General features: G+C 32.9%; 2 protein-coding genes across 3 annotated transcripts in view; one reads left to right on the top strand and one right to left on the bottom strand.

Annotated features, from left to right (window-relative positions):
- Bruce (BIR repeat containing ubiquitin-conjugating enzyme) overlaps positions 1-21,097 on the bottom strand; it is a 43,878-nt gene that overhangs the window by 11,153 nt on the left and 11,628 nt on the right. The window contains exons 14-26 of one of the 2 annotated variants that reach the window (XM_066403490.1): positions 18,572-19,254; positions 18,362-18,514; positions 18,040-18,304; positions 17,755-17,981; positions 17,282-17,515; positions 17,014-17,224; positions 16,569-16,831; positions 16,244-16,423; positions 15,815-16,067; positions 14,912-15,267; positions 12,938-13,944; positions 12,289-12,563; positions 11,945-12,184 (exon numbers count right to left, since the gene is read on the bottom strand). In XM_066403490.1, the coding sequence (XP_066259587.1) occupies positions 11,945-12,184; positions 12,289-12,563; positions 12,938-13,944; positions 14,912-15,267; positions 15,815-16,067; positions 16,244-16,423; positions 16,569-16,831; positions 17,014-17,224; positions 17,282-17,515; positions 17,755-17,981; positions 18,040-18,304; positions 18,362-18,514; positions 18,572-19,254 (4,347 nt within the window). Of the gene's footprint in view, positions 1-11,944; positions 12,185-12,288; positions 12,564-12,937; positions 13,945-14,911; positions 15,268-15,814; positions 16,068-16,243; positions 16,445-16,568; positions 16,832-17,013; positions 17,225-17,281; positions 17,516-17,754; positions 17,982-18,039; positions 18,305-18,361; positions 18,515-18,571; positions 19,255-21,097 lie in introns of both variants that reach the window. The other variant, XM_066403489.1, reaches the window with a different exon arrangement.
- LOC136417682 (non-histone chromosomal protein HMG-14A-like) overlaps positions 1-21,097 on the top strand; it is a 55,987-nt gene that overhangs the window by 5,107 nt on the left and 29,783 nt on the right. The gene's annotated exons all lie outside the window — the stretch shown is intronic.

Here is a 21,097-nt window from a genome sequence, read left to right on the forward strand (position 1 = left end):
CAATCCAAGTAAGAAGTTGTTAGCAAAATAAGCGAGTTCCAAATAAGATGTTAAACAAATCGATGGTTTTAGTTAGTTTTAAATACATTTTAACAAAAGTGGATATATTTTTCGATGTTACGGAATCACTTTTTCCATCTCTGAGAGATTTCCTTATGCTATCAAGGATAATCTTGAAGTAGATAAGTATAACAATTGCCAAACAAAAAAAAGGAACAATACTTGTTGAAGGTGTATCCAATTCATCGTTTCTTCAAAAGGATATTCGAAAATATCAAGCAGACCACATACTATAATGAGTACCTGCATTATTACCATCAAGAAGAATCTGTTAAAAATGAACATAGTTTGACCAGATTCATTACTGAAGGAGTTAAGATCGTCGACCTCCAAAGCACATCTAAAGAACTCTTCCCAAATGTGAGCACTGAACCAGGAAAAAAAAAATTGAATCCATTAAACAGGAGCTCACACGACATCAATGCTAATTTTATTATGTTAATAAGAGTCGAGCTGTGGACTGGGTTATTTAAATATGATTGTAATTTTACGTTTATGAAGTAACAATTGACAATAAACAATAAAATATCAATTAATAATAACTCATATCTACTTTGTTGGAATTTCCCAACATAAAACGGTTGAAAACCGTTGGGCCTCCAATCGTTGTTGCGCCCCAATAAAATAGACATCCTCGAGCCACCGTTACGTGCCGAATTAAGATGGAGCTATGCGTTCCGCCCATCTGGTTCTTTGCGGCTCGGGGTTTGTATCCCAGAATTGAAACCACACCGACCTCCAATAAACCATCAGGAATTCCCCGGTGTAAATATTGCACGATGCGGCACCCAAATTAGAGGGTGGCGGCATTGATATAATTCAGAATAAGTTAAAAAAGTAGCATCTCTCCCACCAGTTTTTGCAGCCCTAAGAAGTGGGGAAGTTGGCAGACTCCTCCAGGGCGAGATTCGTAGTACGATAAAAGACCTCTGAGAGGGCAATTGGACTCTCGATTGAGAAAAGTATCTCAATCTCTCTATCTCTTTCTCGCTACTTAGTAGTTACTCTCATAACTCAGGATCTATTGGTCGCTGCTCAATCGCTCCAAACTCTATACGCGTACACTAAAACAAAACAGCTTTAGCAATATTTCGCGTATCCTCAACCTAGTCCTCAGATCTTGCGTACACGGTGCCTTCGACTGTATCTGCGATTGTGAATTTATACAAAAAAGTAGTGTATTAAATGATTAATTGTGCAACAGTGTTTTTGTGAACTGAAAAACCCATAAAGCCTACTTCCTTCAAATGATGGTAGACCGTCTAGTCCTTCGAAAAGTCCAACCAGCATAAGTGGATTACTTCGTGGATATCTATTGAGGTAGTCACTACTGTTAGGCAGACTCTAAGAGGCCCTGGCCTAAACATACTTTTTATTTCTTTGCCGTTGAAATTGTAATTTGGTACCAAACTGAAATATCTGAGGTACTTAATGATTGGTGAAAGTTGTGTAATGCGATGAGCATTATTTTCTATATAGAGATTCTTAGAGAGTTTTTTTAACATTGTGTACAGTATTTTGACTCATACTAAAGTCTGATAGCAATATGGGCTATTTTAATATAGTTAGTATATTAGCTTATGACGAAGGTTAGTGACGTTAGCACTAAATTTTAATTAAAAAAAAAGAAAATTGCCGCGAACAATTAAAGAAACGATAATGCAATTGGGTTCTGACGTATGTCATTTATTAAGGCAATACATATATACACAATTACGATGATGGGGGAAGTTATTAGTATTCACCTTGTAAGTTTAAATTACAAAACCCTATTATTTGTGTTCTGAATGCTCAATATCCATTATTAAGAGGATAAGATCATATTTTGGCATTTAGCAAGTATTAAATATAATGAAAAAGGTAACTGGAGACAACGTGTTTAGGTTACGAAACTGTCACTATATTTAAAAAAATAAAATATTAAAGTCATGGTTCAAATTAATGAACATTTTTGCAAGTGTAGCTTGTAGTCACTTTTTTACAATTAAAATATTCAAATTTTGGCAACATGAACTGCACAGACGCCTTAGTCATAGTACGAAATACAATCATAAAACACACAAAACGATAAGGCCAAGTTATCACATTTGACAACTTTTCAATTTTTCAGTTTTTTTGTATGTTGTAATTTTTCAATGCGTCTAAATTTCTTAATAAGATTAGTTCCAATTTTTTGTGTACGTATGCGAATTACAGAGGAGTTTTCGTAGCGTTTATTTTCAAGAGATTTTTAGAACTTTACACTCAAGGATTTTCAAAGGATTAGCAATTTCTCGACTTTAATTCAGAAGTTTTTTCGTTAGATTTTTCATCATGTTTTCAAATAAATGAGCTGGGGCTATATGAAGAAACACCCTGTATGATTATCAAAACTGTCTTTCTAAAACAATCTGTATAAATGTCTGTAGAAATTGTTTTATTTATTCTAAGGTGAAATGCATGCCCTGTGAGGTAATTTATCGACTAAAGAATAAAATACACTTCATAATAATATGTGGGTGTGAAAGTAACGAAAATGTTCCTAGAAAATGGCAATAGGTTAAACTTCTCGTCTTTTGATTGTGTTTTAAGTAGACTCTGTATTCCCTTCCATACCTTATAAGAAATTGCCTAATTCATGTAAAACTAATTGTATTGATTAATTGCTCTTGGGAAAAGTGCGAATTCTTAAAAAATCAATAACCGTTTTTAATAACGTTTACACATTTAATATCGGTATTGTAATCATCTGTCCAATTATGTTATATTACATTATGACTAATTTACCTAAAACTGTTTTTTTCTACGTCAGAAGTACCATAATTCAATATTGTCGAGTCCGCAGCTATAAACAGAATTCCAGTCTCTAAAGTAAATTGAACGTACAAGTTTCCTAACAATATCTTTGCAATGTCCCAAAGACTTCTCAAATGGATCTACATAGACCACCCCGCAGACCGTATTACACACATACTGTTTATTGTTAAGTATCTCCGATTTTTCCACTTGGTTCCAAATTACAGCTTCAAGCAAAAACGAGTCATAAATCAACATCGATTTTTACTAATGGGCATTTTGGTCTTCTGTATGGAATGCTACTTAATATTTAAGGTTTTTGGAATATATTTAGAAACAGGATTTTCCGATGGTCTCCAAGTTGGTTTTTTTACTGTGACAATTCTTCGACTAACATTTTATTTATTTACTATGTGTTTCTCGTTTAAAAATTCTTACGTTTGGGAGGAATTCTTCAAATGTACTGTGGAGATTGACAGTCTTAAGTGGATAAAAAACAAGACTAGAAAATCCCTTTTTATATTTAACAGAGCGTTTTTGTTAGCAGCTCTACAATTGATGTTGATGATTTTTATACTACTTGACGTTAAGACGATGAAAGGATATTTTGCAATCTATTACCTGACTGCAGTACCTATATGGGTTTACTTTTATCAGAAAATATTAATTATTTATTTGGCAATTACTATACTAATATACTTCAAAGCCACTTTTCGAGATATTAATCAATCTATTTCCAATGCATACGTAGTGACACCAAAAACTATATCTATTTCAATAAACTCATTTTTGAAATTATCAAGAGCCTCAGATTTATTTAATGATTTGTTTGGAAAACATTTAATATATTTAATGACGACTTCTTCAGTTGAATGTCTATTATGGTTGTATACGTATATCCAATCACCAACAGACCAGGAATTAGTCCAGATTAGTTCAGGTTATATGGCGATTTTATGGATTTCAATTATATATGTAAGTATATTCATCACCAATTAAAATAACTGATGATCAAACACTTGACTGACAACAGGTTAAGAAATTAATTTATTTAAGGCATATTTTTGATATTTCAACGTCTACTTAAGGTCTTTTTAATGGTCATCCTTTATTTAATTTAAACATTTTTTTTTTCAGTTTGCCTATTTCCTTCTGACTTACTATTGCGACCTAGTAGAAAGGTCAGCCGAAAACTTGCTGATGACATGTTGTATGACTCAAGACTACTTCAGTTTTTCTTCGAATGAATATCAAGGACTAGAAATGTTGGCCACAAAAATCACTGACAAGAAAATCAAGTTTACTGCAGCCGACTTTATCGACTTGAATAGAACCACTGTTTTTGGATTATTTTTTAACATTACAAACTACTTTATAGCACTCGTACAGTTTAATAATGGAAACGAACATTATCAAAATAATACCCAAAATAACACCATTTAGTTATTTTTTAGGTGCAGTTTCTTTATTTACAGTTTCATAATGGATGTCTGAGAAAAAAGAAAAAATTTAGGTTCTCTGAACAAATTTCTTAAAATAATAAAGTGGTTTTCTCTCTTCTAGTTTTTTTTTATCTATGATAGAAAAATTTTTCCTGTCTCAACTTTAATGAAAAAAGGGCAACTAATTTCATGTATTTCTAGTTATCACTGTTCTCAACTTTCCCTACTCGCTGTTGACAAAAACTTGTTAACTTTAAGGTCTTCTTGCATTTTGACAATCATTTGAAGAAAGTGTGATTTATATTATCTCTTTTTTTATGTTATTTAAAGAATGCTGATATATAATAACTTTATGAAAAATTGGTACTTCCTAAGTGATATCCACTTTCAATTACGTTAATTCTTAATGTTGGCCATCAAGCCAATAATATTATAATAACAGATGTATTTCACTTATTTTTTTTTAATTTGCGTTATTAGTTATCTAAATTAAAATGATTATTACCAAAATGTGTTTTATTAGAAAAGTATACATTTTTTGTTCCAGTCTGGAAAATAAGTTGAAAGTTAAAGCTTCTCTACAGCATATGATGTTTCGAAGAGTTTTCAAATGGCTCTGCACAGAGAATCCAGCAGGTCGTATTATACACATATCGCCTATTGTAAAGTATCTTCGATTCTTCCATTTGGTACCGAATTATAGCTTCAGTGAAAAACGGATCATAAATCAACATCGATTTTTTTTAATGGGTATTTTGGTATACTTAATTCAGTGTTTTCTAATATATATATTGGTCCAAATCTATTTGATAGCGGACATGCCTCAGTGTATGCAAATTAGTATGATTACTGTAGCAGTTTTCGAGCTAAATTTTTACTTGTTTACGGTTTGTTTGTCATGGAAAAATTCTTATGCTTGGGAAGAATTTTTCAATTGTGCTTCAGAAATTGATAGCCTTACATGGGTGAATAATGAAGCTAAAAGATCATTAATTATATACAATAGAACATTTCTGCTTGTTGTGTTACAGGCTCTGTTGATAAACTTTGTCTTGTTAGATATTGTAATAGCTTCAGAAAATATGTTAAACTATTATATCATTTTCATACCTCTTTGGATTTATTTTTATCAAGAAATATTCACTATTTATTTCGCTATTATTATACTTCTCTATTTCAAAGCTACTGTTGAAGGGATAAGTGAATCCATTTCCAATAACAAAAAACATGCAGTGACGCTAAAAACTATATCCATTTCAATGCAGGCATTTTTAAAGCTATCTAAAGCCACGGACTTGTTTAACGTTTTATTTGGAAAATACTTCCTATATTCAATGACAACTTCTGCGATTGAGAGTCTACTAATGTGGTGGTATCAGTACTATACACTGATAACAGAGAAGGAATATAATTCTTTCCGTATGGGGATGGTTTGGATTACAGTAACCTATGCAAGTATAATCAAAAATTACATTAATCAATATAATTTAAGTTTTTGGATTTTGACTTCTAGTTCGCCCATTTCCTTCTGACTTACTGTTGTGACCTCGTAGAAAGAGCAACCGAAAACTCGCTAATGGCATGTTACATAGCCCAGGAACACTTTAGTTGTCATTCGGATGAATATCAACAACTGGATATGTTGGCCACAAAAATCACTAACAAGAAAATCAAGTTTACTGCAGCTAATTTTATTGACTTAAATAGAACCACCGTGTTTGGATTATTTTTTAATATCACTACTTACTTTATAGCACTCGTACAGTTTAATAATGGAAATGGACGTTATCAAATTAATGCTCAAAATACCACTTAGAGATCTTCACTATTGTTAGGATTAAGTTAGTGTTGATGGAAATTCTATACAATAAGCACATACTATATTCTTAACAACGTGCATATGTTTTCGTCAACGTCAATGTAAATTAAATCTCTTTTATCCACGATCTCTTAATAAATCAATATTTAAACTTGACTGAAATCAAATAGGAGTCACATAGACCCAGCAAGAATAACGATGGATTTGCGGGATATAAAGTCTGCCTTCCCTCTGGCCATCTAAGTTACCAACATTGCCAGCAACCCTTTCACTCATTATGCAACATAAAATCGGGATATCAGTTAGCGTTGATTGTACAGCAGCGACAAGGCAAACTCAAATTTGCCATATCGACAATTTTTAAATTTCAATATTATTTATATGTTTTGTATGGTAATCGTTGGTAATAGACGTCATGGAAAAAGCATAGTATTATACTCGCTTTTTAAAGCCATTATTCCATCGGGATATTCACGTATGATTTTCTAAAGTAAACATAAACGTCTTCAGGGAGTAATGGCTGTAATAAAACGTTCGATTAATAGTACAGTATTTATTTCTTCTCAAAGTCAAAGTTGAATTTAAAAAATATCATGCTTGCATATATTAAATTTGGTTTCTGTAAAATTGAAATTGGGTTTGGTTGCTTTTATATGAACAGGCTTTTCAATGAGGTCTCAAATCCACATGGACAAGTAAATAATAGTAGTAATAAAATAATGGAACTTGAAACTTTCTAATAAGTATATTTTGCCGGTGAAGACTGAAAGTTGACCTAAGGAATCAACAATACTCTTTTTTGTTATTTTATATCTCCCAACCCTTTGTCTGAGAAATGATACTGTAAAATTTCAAAAAATGTGAATGTTTTTAAAAACATGTCACGTGGCCGAAAATGTGTTTTACCAGGCTATCCAAGCTCTAGGCTTACAATTCATCCTGAAATTCACTTAACTTGTCTTATGAATCGAACGTAAATAATTTGCAGATCATGCATTGTTTAGATGTGTAAGTGTTAATAGTTTTTTCTCTAAACCAATTTTGAGTTTGATATCAATTATACCATCTACATTACGAGGCGAGTTGTCTTATTTTATAATTTCAGCATATGATCATATGGGAAATTGCGTTGTTGACGATTCACGTAGCGCAATCTCCGGATGGCTGCAATCAAATTTGACTTGACGACTGCTACTTTCAGCATGCTGATAATTCAACCAACCGAAATAAAAAGTGAAGAAATGCTTTAATCATAACGCGAAATCCTATGTTTCAATCATTTGTTATTTAGGTTTGTTGGTCAATTTTGTGCTTTTTGGGCATCATCAGGCTCTATTTGCATCTGCCTAATATATTGTTCTCAATCATTATGAAACAAAAACTTTGTCTAATTTCACCAATCTTGTAATTTAAGCTGTTTCAAAACAGCAATAGAAAACAGATGTAAAAAAGACACCTTGTATACTTACTAATTATACAATTAGTAATTTTTAGAAAGGATGCTACACTATAATAATCAACACTTTGAATTTAATTTCCTTAGGGAAACCAATATAACACACTATCAAATTGATGTTTTACCTCGAGTATACAAACATTCATTTATTTCAATTAATGCTAATGGTAATTTCCGTAAATTCTTGTGTCAAAAAAGACACCTTGTACAATAACTAACCACACAATTGATCATTTTCAGAAACATGCTTCACTATAATAACCGACCCTTTGAACTTAATTTTTTGAATGAAATCGATATAAGATACGAACAAGTTGATTTTTCAAAGATATTTCTCTGGAATACAAGCATTCGTTCAATTCGATTAACTCGAATGGTAATTTCCACAATTTCAAATGTTAATACCCAATACATTTAATGACAATGATGATTAACTCAGCAATTTGTTCATGGTTATTCGTACATTAGATACAAACATAAAAACTGTCAAGACATCAACCTAAAATGTTTCAAGGTATTTTTTGTAATGTACTCATCCGAGATAACCATACTGATCGTATTACGCATTTATCGTTAGTTTTGAAGCATTTAAGATTCTTAAACTTGGTTCCAAATTACAGCTTCGATCGGAAAAAGACGGAAAAGCTACATTGGTTCCTAATTATGGGATTATTGATCAGTGGAGTAAATTCTTACTCTGCCACGGAAACTAGTGAGCTTTATTTAAAATCGAGTGCAACGTATTTTATTAAACGAGCTTTAATTCTCGAATTAGTTCTTCAGTTGATATTTTACTTTTTTACTGTGTTTTCGTCCTGGATGGATGCAAATGCATGGGAAAAGTTTTTCGAAACTACTTTGGAAATTGATAACCTTAGAATAATTAGTAAAATTAACAATAAAAAATCTCTTTTTATTTTTAACAGATCCTTCTTATTAATCACAATCGAGGTGCTTGTCATAGGCTACCTCATTCTAGATTATATAGTTTATAGAGAATTTCTTCAAATTGACTACCCGATTTTTTTATCTCAATGGATATATATTTGTCAAGAGGTATTCGCGATTTTCTTGTTCATTATCATACTACGATATTTCAAAATTGTCATTACCAATATTACTGAGATTATTTCCACTGTTGATGAACAAGGACCGGCGATGGAAATTATAACAATATCCCTACAACAGTACTTAAATCTCATCAGAGCCATTCAACTATTCCAAGTCTTAATCGGCAAACAACTTTTCGTTTTTACGATGCTGTCTTCAACACATAGTTTGATTATATGGTGGTTTATCTTTCAATCCTACAGTTATTCGTTGGCTGTATATTACATGACAATATCATGGATTCTCATTGTATTTGTAAGTGATTTTGAAAACAATAAAATAAATCTAATTTTCTCATTTCAGGTTATGCATTTTTTCTTAAGTTATAGCTGTGATTTAGTAGAGAGGGCAGCTGAGAATTTACTAATGGAGTGTGACATTGTTCAGGAGCGTTTCAGTTCGGCGACTAAAGAGCACTTGGCTTTGGAAATGTTTGAGTCAAAAATAACAAGGAACAAATTCAAGTTTACAGTCGCAAACTTTATAGAGTTGAACCGGAGCACGGTGTTTCGATTGTTTTGGACTGTGACCACTTACTTTATTGCGCTAGTGCAATTTAATGATGGACATTCGATGACGACATAGAATTTTGTTCTTGGTTAAAGTCATTGATAAAAAATATAGAAAAGATATGTGTGGATCACTTCTGTTAATCATACCTAATTTACGATTGTGTCTAAGCCATTAAGATGTATTTCTCTTTAAATGAAAGTAAACGCCATTCGTTATAATTCCTAATTGATTTGACAGCAGAATGTTTGCTGACAAAATAATAGAACGATTCAGTTAAAAATGTCTTATGAAACAGCTGCTTATTTTGGTAATCTACATGATGTTTAAGTATTTTTTAAAATTTGTAAATCGGGAATAAAACTCTCAGTTTTTGATTTGCTGGCGAAAAATTGTTTCTAGGGAGATTTTTGGATACGATAAATACTTTAAAATATGTGTTTCAAGCTAGCTAATATCGAGGGACAAAAAATCAACCTAACTTTTTTATTAGTTTTTATCAATTTTCGAAATATTTTCAATTAAGTTTTTCGGTCCACTGCCAAGGATTTATGAACATCAATAATTCATTAACTACTTGCATTATCCAGGGCATAGTCTGTTACACTTTTATTAAAATTTGCAATATCGATAAATAAACATACCTATACCAACGAACACATTGTTTCATTATTTTAATAAGTAATTTGTGTTATACTTTCACAAGTGCCTCTATACTATAAATTCGTTAATATTGAGACGAGAAATATGGTTTGTGTTCATGGACAAACACATTTTAGAAGTTGTCGTATTGCTGAAAGGTATTTGGAACTTGATTCCAATAATAAACCACCAGATCATAGAACTTTTAAATGACTACGAAAAAGCTACCAAGGTATTTTTCATTCAGAATTGATGCCTGCAGTTTAGTATTCCAGTAGCGTTATGACTCTTTGTTCTTTAATAAAATATTGCTCACCGGTGAGGCAAAATTTACAAGGAGAGGTGTATTGGATTTAAGAAACACCCCCTATACCTCTTGACAAAAACTAAAAATAAACAAAAATATAAATTGAACCCCATTAATATTGAAATGTCCGCGTTCCTTTCATATTCTTCCGCGAAAGTCACTTCAAGGTGAATAAGGATTGCAAGTTAAAGCGCAAACCGGTTATATCCGCATTCCACACATTTCACTGCGAAGTGTTTTAGCGCAACTTAAAGGGGATGATCTATTTAATAAATAGATAGCTCCGAAGAAAGTGGGTCAATGTGCCACCATAAGTAAGACAGAGCACCAAAATTTTGAAATGAATGCCAGATAAGGATGGCATATGTGTAACATAAATCCGACGATTGATTGTTCGGCTCCGATCGTCTGAGCCGAATTTAAACCAAATTTCTATCCTTGTCTCGTGTTTCCAAGTCGTACGAACCAGAGAGAGACAGAATAATAATTTTGGGACTTTCTCTCAGACGTCTCTCTCATTCGTGCCATCCTAACCTCAAAAATATTTGTTTCGATTTGAATTTAGCTAGAAGACCGTTGATATTACGTTATTTACAATTTAAACGTGCAAAATGTAATTTAAGCATTTACTTTTTACTATGTGCTAGTGAATGTTGGAATTAATACTGATTTACCTCACAATAAACAACGCAATTTAAAGTTCAGAAACACAAAATTACTTTAGATAAGTAAATATTTGCGCCATTATATAATGTGAGAGAACTTACAGAACACAAGAAATGATGGTAACTGAACCGTATAGTTAGATTTTTTATTAGTTTTGGGAACGGAGTGTGAAAAATGCTATTCTTACAACACAGAAAATCCTTACTTATTGAAGGCACATCGCTTTCAACTTGAATTTTCAATTAATGTATGGTATTAAATTTTCAGAGATATGATTTTGGGATCAGCTGAACTTCCGGCAAAACAGATCGGAGAAAAGTACTTACACTTCTTGAGAAATGACTTACCTCTAGTTTTGGAGGATGGCTTTTTAGCCTCAAGACAATCTTTTTGGTTTATGTAAGATGGTGCTCTTACTCATTACCCTATTTATGTAAATTAGTTCTTGAATATGAATTGTCTACGTTGACGGATTGGCTAAGGTAGTAAACATCTGTGGCCACCACAAAACCCCAATTTAAATCCATTAAATTTATTTTTTTCTGGAGGGGGGCAGTTGAAATTATCATTATGCAAATCCGTATCACACAACACAAGGAAATTCATATTCAAGAAAGCACAAATACAGTCAGAAACAACAACAATAAGAAAGTCTGTTTAAAGTGCAATAAAATTTTAGTTTAAGACTTAGAAAATGTATTAGTGTAGACAGTAGATACTTTGAAAATTTACTTAGTTATCAGTGAATTTTGTCTAATTTTTAAGATGTAGGTCAAGATTTTAGTTCAACTAAGGACATAATTAATTTCTAATATGTTATGAACTTGATTGCTTCAAATAATGGTAAGCTATAGTTATTTACTTAAGTAAACAAAAATATTATTGTTTTCACATTTTACCTGACAGAAGAAACACATCAATAAAGAAATATTAATAAGGGATTTAATATGCAAGGAGTCATTTAATTGAAAATATATTGAAGACTGTTAGAGAAGTTATTGGAACTAATAAAAGTTAGATCAATTATACAGAATTAAAAAAATTAACACCCTCTAGCAGTGGTACCATTGTTTTGGGAACCCCCTATATTCCCAGATAACACTGCCTGAATTGGCAATCTCTTTTACACTAGATAACATCAAAAATAAGGTACTTACCCTTGCTCTGGCAAATAGTCAAGTGGACATATGGCCAATTGTTTGTAGAGTTCTTTGACTCCATCAATTTCAGAAGTTGACCCAAATTTAAATTCAAAGGCAGCGATTCATCGGGAAAAGCCAAACACTTGATCAATCTTCCTTGCATTACGTCGTTCATTACTGCTGACACTGGAGTGTATCGCTTCTTTTTTGATTGTGGCGAAGTTGCGGAGGGTTTTCTTAAACTACCAGTCCAAGCTAGAACAATTATCCTAAGTATTATTCCAAAAAGCTTTAGTTCAGTTCAAAGTTATTATAGAAACTTTCTGTATTTTCTTGAAGTATAATCTTATATTACTTACCGTTTTGAAGATCCTTAGCTCGTTTGTCTTTAGCAGTAACACCAGCTGCAACGCTCAAATCTGACAAGTCATTAATCACCTTGAACTGTAACATATCTTTTTTGCTTGAGCTGGAAGATTTTTTGTCCGTAATAGAGTCTAATTTATATGTGGTGCTGAAAAATAAATGCTGCTCTAGAATCTCCCCCAGAGTGGTAGTGGTACTTAGATACAACATGGTGCGATTGTACGTTTGCTTGAAGGCAGGGTGAGCTGGAACGTAAGCTTGAGCCATTCTGTAAAAATGTGATATTATCAATAGACTTAGTTCACTTCTTTTTATAGTGGTAAAAAATGCCATAGAAATTACTGTTTACTACTTATAGAAAAGGCCATTTAATGCATGTTTTTTACAAGACATTCCAAATAGGACTGAACTAATGAATTGCCTCGTATTTACTTTAAAAATTAAAAATTGCCATTCCGTATATCGATAACCGTAGAATTTAAATGTATCGTTAAATGGGTTATTGGATGTAAACCAAAAGAGCTCTATTAAATTTCAATTTTTGTAATAAAAATACCGTATATCTTATTGTTTTACTGGACAGGCTTCTATTAACAGTAGAGTAATAACAAATTTATATAATAATCTTTGCTCAAAACTTACCTTGATGTTTTATACAGAGTTTCATCCGCTTCGATGCTTACTGGAACCTTCTCATTCTCAAGTAGCAGCTGCAGAATGAGCCGCCTCAGAAACCCGGAAATTCCGTTCTGCTGTTGTGAAATTACTTCACATAAGACTGCCGCCAATCGTGCCTGGTTTGTCGAGTGGCACAGGCAACACTTTGCCAAGAACTTCACACAAACTTCCTCCAAATGCACGTGAGCCTCGGATTGTATATTGGAACTGCTGAAGGGCTTCTTGCAAAGCCAATGCAAAAGATGAGGCCAGAAGGAAGAACCATCAGGCGAGCCCAACCAGTCGCGCAACATCTTTTCATCACAGACATCAGTGAAGAATTGCAGGATTGAAGTGACTTTTTCTAGTTTAGCCATAGGAAATGTGGCGTTTTTCTCGTTGCTGTTGCAAAATTCGTATATTGCGCTATTGAGCAGCTTTGGTAATCCTGAATCTAAAAGCTGGCGAATAGCTGTCGGAGACCGACTAGCTAGAGCTACTGTCTCCAATTGTTCTTTCGACAAATTCAATTCAGATAATTCCCCAATTATCAAGTGGTTATACCACTCAGAATTAAAGTAATCCTGTTTCCCATCATCAGTCATTCCTTTGGTATCTTTCCTATCATCGCTTATAGAGGCCGCGCGGTCAGTTGACAAGTTTGGCACTAAAACGCCAATCTTTTGCAACAAAATTGGGAATAATTCCGATCGCGTATAACACAACGAGCAGAGCAGCGAATCCAACGCGTACTTTAGGCTATTGTTAGTAGTCCGCATTTTTAAATTATAGATTGTTTCAAATAGTCCCAACGTAACAAGCGATTTTAGGTCATACAACACTGAAGTTTGATTGCTGAACCATAATATCGAAGCTATACTCGATACATAAGCGGCACTGCATTTGCTGGTGTTCTCCGTTTGAAGACATTCTTCGGCGGTAGTTTTTAGCCATTCTAAGATCATCTGGACTCGATATCCGGTGTTAGAATCCTGCAGAAAATAGAATATTATTGGACGAACATTTATAATATAGGCTATCATCCCCAATGGAGAAGTTCACTCCCTCTTGCCGCAATTCTCCTGAGAGGATGATGTTCATTATAATTTCTGAGATCTTTGAGTGTATACAAATATATTCTTAGTATTTATCCAAAGTATGTTTTCAATTCGAGTTGCTTTTGGAAATGTTGGTGAAAAATAGTTTAAATTCCACAAAGATTAATCCAACGTAAATTAAATTCCACAGTATATCATGCCGCTATGTTCAAAATTTTGATTACAACAAATTTCCTCATAAAGGCTATTTTATCAGAAAAATATGCCACACACAGTTATGATGTCAGTATTTATCAATACAGAAAATAGAATTTATCAAAAAATCGAAAATCAAACGTTTTTTTAGTAACTTTGATAAATTTGTGTTAAAAAGAATAAGTAAATGTTAGTCTTGTAGATGGAATAAGTACGAAGTTATCAAGTTATCAAAAACTTCTGTAACTACTTAATAATAGATTAGAATATTAGATTATTTTAATGTACTTACTACCAAAAATTTAAACTCGATATTGTAAAAGAAAGGCATAGTTAAATATTCGAAAAATTTCTAGGATATTTTAAACCACCCTGTATGAGCATATACTACTTCAAACTAATTTTGTGATGTTCAGATCCATTTAGTCGATTATGAATTAAGTTTAGGATTTTCTAAGTACGAACCTCGTATACACTGGTATGAATTTGATATCAATGAATTTCTTATGAATAACGGGGATATAAGAACGTCAAGCTTAACAAAGTCTAACCTTCGTTTTCTGTTTTCACTTTTTTTTCACCCTTCTTTATTTTCAAATTATGAATATAAATTTGGGGTAAAAAATAGCAATATGCTGTAGATTTGGTCAGAAGCTTATAAGACTCTCTTAACAGTTAAAATAATGTAATATATGTTTTTGCTTGCCTGATGCTCGCATATCTGGTACAGCAATTCGCAAGCTGACTGATACCCAGACACATTAACAGTCAATCTCTCTTGCCACGTATTATCCAACGACATCATAGGCTCCACAATGCTTAATCGATTATCAAGCAATATTCTGATAGTCGCTACCCCATTCTCTGGGGTGAGCAAAGCCAATTCACGCAACACCTTCTCTAAACATGGTAAATAAACTGGCAGGATGTACGAGGGTACTAAAAGAAGACCACAGCATGTGTTTAGGAGATTTGAAACTTGCGATGCAGATTCCACTAGTTGACGACGAAGTTCCGAGTCAATGGATATGGTGAAGCAGTGGTGAAGTATTCTTAGCCAACCTAGGAAAATTTTTTAACAGAAAATTTGTATTAAAACAATGGGCGTGAAGATGAAAATATAAATAAGAAATTATTAAATTTTTATATTCGTGACATCACTGTCGCTGAATGAAGAACCGAGAAGATCGATATGGAAATATTTTTCTCAATTTTGGAGCCGGTATTACAGATACAAATTAGCAAACTTTCATAATAGGAGATAGTGAAAAATTAAAAGTTCCTTTCTACAACTATTAATATAAGCGATTGATTAAAAAAAAAAGTATAGAGAATTAAGTAAAAAGTAGCACTGGAAAATTACTAAGCTTACACTATTTTCTATTTTTCAAATTAAGTTTTCGTTCCCAAAACGTTTAATGGCTTTTGTCAATATCTCAAAAAGTGGATTTTTTTTTTAAGTTTATGAAAGTCTGCTAATTTGATTTGGAGATCCTAACGCTTAAATTTGAACAAAAACTATGTCGTATTGACCTTTAAGTTTTAGATATTTTTAAAGAAAACCGAATGGCAGACCACGACAATACTATATTTCACAAAAACGACTTACCCAGACTATGATTACAGTAAACGTCGTCTTCATTCTCGATATTGGAAGTAGATGCATTTTTTCCGAACGCATAAGTGCCTAGTAGTCTAATCTGTAAGAGTCCTATGCTGTTTCCTACCCTAGGCTTATACAGTCTAATTAGTACGCAATTCACCACTTTGGCAGTAGGCAAATGTAGCCTTATGTATGTAAGGCCGCTAGTTGGTAGCGGATTGCATGCGGGAACTAATCTGGAAGGCCCATTGGCTGAAGTCTATAACATAATAACGGGATAAATTTAATAGCAGATTTGTTATACGACTTTTGATGCTTTAAAATATATATTTTAAATAAATCGAATACAGATTCACCTGTAGACAATATTCGAAACTGTTAAATTGCTTTAACAGTTACACGGAAAAAAAAACAAAACATTTGCTACTCGCTTACCTCTATTGCTACAAATGATGGGCAAGTCGCGAGTCCACCAGCATGAGGTTGAAGTTGAACTTCTTTTAATAGTACGGCACTTGGTAGTTGTAATAAGAGTTCTGTATGGGTCTCCTCTTGATAATAATTGTAAGACCATAGTGGAGTACGTGCTCTCCGGTGAGTCACTCCAGTTAGGCCCTGTTTGGAGGACAAAAAACCCTTGGGAAATCACAAACTATGATGAGAATGATTATAAATAACTGTGCTGTTCTATGAATAAAACGACTTTCTATACGCCTGTTTATTGGCATCAAAGTGAAATATGATAAAATGAGTTACTTACCTGAATTAAAATATCGGGAGGTTGAGACGTGACTGACTGACACGTTATAGTAGAATACGGAGCAAAATTAATTAAAGAACTATTCTCCATAGAGGCCTGTAACAACTTATTGGCTAAGGAGGGTGCAAGATGCGAGTGAGAATCATTTTGACACATAAATCCGTTGAAGTGCTGCATCACAGTTGAAATGGTACCATTTCTTGAGATTGTACTAGGCGTGTTGCTGCTATTCACTATACTTGAAGACAATATTTGAATTCCTCCTAAAATATGATGATAATTTTCAAGCTCAGAAGCGCTTTATTAAAAATATCAAGCATGGCAAACTACAAAATTAGTTTTTCTAAGACTTTACTACCTTATGCTAAGGTTAAACTTAAGTTTGCCTTTTAGTTCTCATTTGACACGTATTTATATTGATCTAATTATTGAATCAATAAGTTACCTGCAGTATAAAACGTCTTAATGGCTTCCTCATTATCTAAAACTTGTAGAACGAACCAAATGAGGGGCTCGCTTAATTGAGGTGTCTGTGAAAGGAACATCAATAGAGGTTCCATTATTAATTCCTTCCGAGCTGCTTTTTTGGACAAACAACTTAAAATATGAAAGATTGCGTCTCCGACTGAATTGGGTTCCGCGAAATTTGTGAAAGTCTACAACCAAATATCAAAATGCTTTCAAATTGTTATGCGACTTAAAGAAAAGTGTACCTTTTGAGATAAATTTGTTAACATACATAACGATGATGATTTACAGACTGCTAAACATCTGCATAAGGAGATAATAGTAGGATGGTGCTGCAAGACTGTGTCGGCAAAAAAGGGTGTAGTTGGTGGGTTTACAAAGTTGTCGGTTTGAGTCTGATGGATTTGCTCAGCTTTAGATTCGTCCGTTTGGGATACTGACACTGCAGGTTCATCAACTTCCATTGCTGAACGTCCAGCCTAAAATAAGTAAACACAATGTAGAAACATAGGTAGTTCTTTTTGAATTACAGCACCATACTGTAAAACTTTAAATTTAGATCGAGATAAACACTCAGAAAAAAGGTAGTAAATATGGCTATACAATAAAAATATTTATATGAAATGGAAAAAAATCTGTTATAAAAAACACTCTATATGCCTTAGCACATTTAAAAGAATAAATATGGTGACAACTTTAAAACTACAAAGAAACTTACACTATTATTGCTGCACATAATAGGCGTTTGCACCAGTTTGCCCAATAATTTTAACAAGCTAATCAGCAAATCTTCATAGGACACTGGACGATCTTGCTTATTAGAATCTGTACCTAATACGCTGGCAAATATATCCCCAAACGTATTCGATAAAACATATTGTTTATCACCCATTGTTACACATTTGATATTGTCTATGTTCAAAAAATAAGCGCTTAAAAGAGAGGCTAAAACAATAAATTGTAAATTGAGTTACAATATAGCTGAGGTTTTAAAGCTATTTACCTGTACTTTCCAAAGTGCTCATCCCAATACTAATGTCAATATTGGTGAAATCTAGAAACAGTATTGATTGGAGCAATTTACATTGCGCATCCAAGGGTCCCATCCTTGTAGAAATAGGACCTCCAGGCTTCGCCATTTGGTAAACAACATTAAGTAGAAGGGTTTTAAATAGGTTGCCTACTCTACTGGATTGACTAACTATATCACATCTCACTTGTAATCTAACGAGAAAATCATGTAAGGCTTTGCACAAATTAGGGCCTGCCTAAAATATAAAATATATTTTAATATCTTTTTAATTTAATTAAATTTAAACATTTACCACCCCCTTTTCTGTGAAAGCTATTCCACTACCGGATAAAAGACTAACGAACATTTGGACAAAGTCGCGGTGGCTCACTATTACGTCTGCCATGCCGGAAAGATCGAACCATATTTTTCCGCTGTTGTTTGTATTGCACACCAATGTAAGGGCCTGTAAAACAATTCCCTGTAATAATATGTTTCTTTTTTGTTAATTTTGGAAGCTTACCTGTAGCCCAAGGCACCAAGTGGTCAGAGACATCCCTTGCGTCCACGCCAAGGCCGAAATTAACGATTTAACCGATTCTACTTTAATAAACACCACCGGCATTGCAGAAGAGTCAAACTTTTCATTTCTTCTCGCACAATTCAAAGTCAACCATAAATTCAAAATATTCTCAATCCTATTAGGGTTAACTGTTTGCAAATTCTTAAACAGCTCGTCGAAGCAATAGGAGAGCATTTTCAAATTTCCAAGAGTGCTTTCGACAGAAAAAGGTCCTACGGTCTCAGGCCATGCAGTTAGAGGGTTCTCATTATGCTTATATTTGTCATTTCCCATGTTTTGCATCAACTTCTGAGCGTTTCTCGCAGTGAGTTTCCGCAAAGCTATTTCAGATGCAGCGCATACGCCGGTTTCTAGTCTGGCATCGATGGTTGTTGACAGGGGGGACGCAGAAGGAATGGAAGTTTTGCTATTTTTGCCAGCTGTACATCTGACTTTTTCGAAAGCTTCGAGAACGTCTTCAATGTCAGAATCGTTAGAATCGGTTTCGAAGACGGATGGTAGAGGCGGGAATGAGAACGGCATATTGTTCATTGTTTTGTGAGTGGTATGATCATTCTCTTCTAAATTGATGAACACTACGGAGTTCATTAATTTGTCGTTGGTCCCTTCGACGTTTGGTACTTCTGAAATGGAAAAATAAAGTTGAATAACGGAAACAATTTGAGAGCATAAAAACTAAGTAATCAATTTACAAAAATTACTGTCCAATTAGTGATTATTGACAATATTCAGTGACAAATACACAGAGTTTTATCACGAGTTCGGCTTACTGAAGGATCTTCGAAAAGGCAGGGAAATATATCATATTAAAAGTCTTTAAAGGAATTTACACAAAATTGTTAGTAAAGTTTATATCATTTAACACTGTTTCCGTGGCTGGCCAAATGTATAACATAAGATTAAAAAAAAAAATTTTCTTAATAACTTTCGCAGGAAAAAGATCTCCATTGCACGTACGAAGTTGATTATTACATATACTCCATCCATTGTAACATTTGTAAATTTATCTCCAGGCCCAGAATGTTATTTCTATTAGACAGTTTTCTTTTTGTTTAAAGGGTACAAACGCGATTTACCAAAATGGAACTTCATTCCAATTAAACTTAGCTCTTGATTTAAGTTGTGAATTTTTAGCATTTATGGAAAATTAGTAATAATGACTAGAACTGAATAATAAAATTACAAAATGGAAATTTGCAAGCAAGTCTGCTTGGCGGTGATTTCATTGATTGAAATCCATTATTATACATAAAATAATGAAATTGAGTATAAATGTCCACAAAGAAATGAAACAAAAAATTAGATTTAATTTTAAAAAGTGATTCAAAATCAACATATGAAATAAATAGATAAGAAACTTACCAGTTCTAGGACAGAGTAACTATAAAATCACTGCGGGTGCGCAATTACCCTACTATATCAATGCCTTTTCTCTAATAATATTTGAACAAAAAAATTAAATTATATTCGACTTTGAATTCTCTTTCAGAACTATCAAAAGTGTCATAGAAAAAATAGTATAGAACTGAAACCAAAAAAAGTAAAAATTACAAAATAGAAATTTGCAAATAAACCTCGTTTACCAATATTCCAGCGATTGTAATAAAAATGGAGTAGAAAATAATTTGATAAAAAGATGAACAGAAACAACTACTTCAAGAGCTAATACCTTTACTGACATTGTGTAGAATGCTTCAAAGAGAAAAGATTATATTATATATATTAATGAATAAAAAATTGACAGGTTAAACAAAACCAAGTTAAAAATAAAGTTCATTAACAATTTTAGGTATGAAGGCCTTGATAAAATGTCAAAATGTAAAAGTAAGTCGTTCTTTTCCCGGGAAAAATTTGTTTAAAAGATCTAATGTCGCAGCAGCTCGTAGCCGACTCAGAAAACGATGGATCGTAATAATGGTATAGAAAAAGATATGTTTTAAAAAATTTGGTGATAAAAATCGGAACAGAAATCCTGAACATTTGGCGAACGAACGCAATTGCTTAGAAAACGATATTTCTGTGTTCATCTAGGAATTTTTTTGTAGTTTTCATGTGGTTTAAGAGAATAAGAACATAGGTATTTTCGGAACCATTTCTGTTTAGTAACATACATGAATTCTAGAAATAAATAAAGCTAATAATACTGTCTTGTTCTTTGCGAATCTAACGGAGGTACAAAAAGATTTATCATGGCCTCTTTGATTTCCTTTATATAAGGTAATTTTGAAATTTTCAATTTTCCAACCTTGATTTTCTTTCGGACAAGCAAAAATTCTATCTAGCAGATTTGTAACGCAGAAGTTAATAGCATCACATAGTTCGTTTCTACATCGCAGGACTTAACCACAATAAATAAAATAAATAACGAAAAAAAATAAAAAAGTAAAAACCTTTCAATCGCTTTTTCGAAAGTTACTGACAAGAGACGATCCAGGGTGTTGTTAAACTTTCAATTTTTTTAAAAGT

The sequence above is a fragment of the Euwallacea similis genome, chromosome 29, assembly GCF_039881205.1.
Source record: "Euwallacea similis isolate ESF13 chromosome 29, ESF131.1, whole genome shotgun sequence".
Classification (NCBI taxonomy): Eukaryota; Metazoa; Arthropoda; class Insecta; order Coleoptera; family Curculionidae; genus Euwallacea; species Euwallacea similis.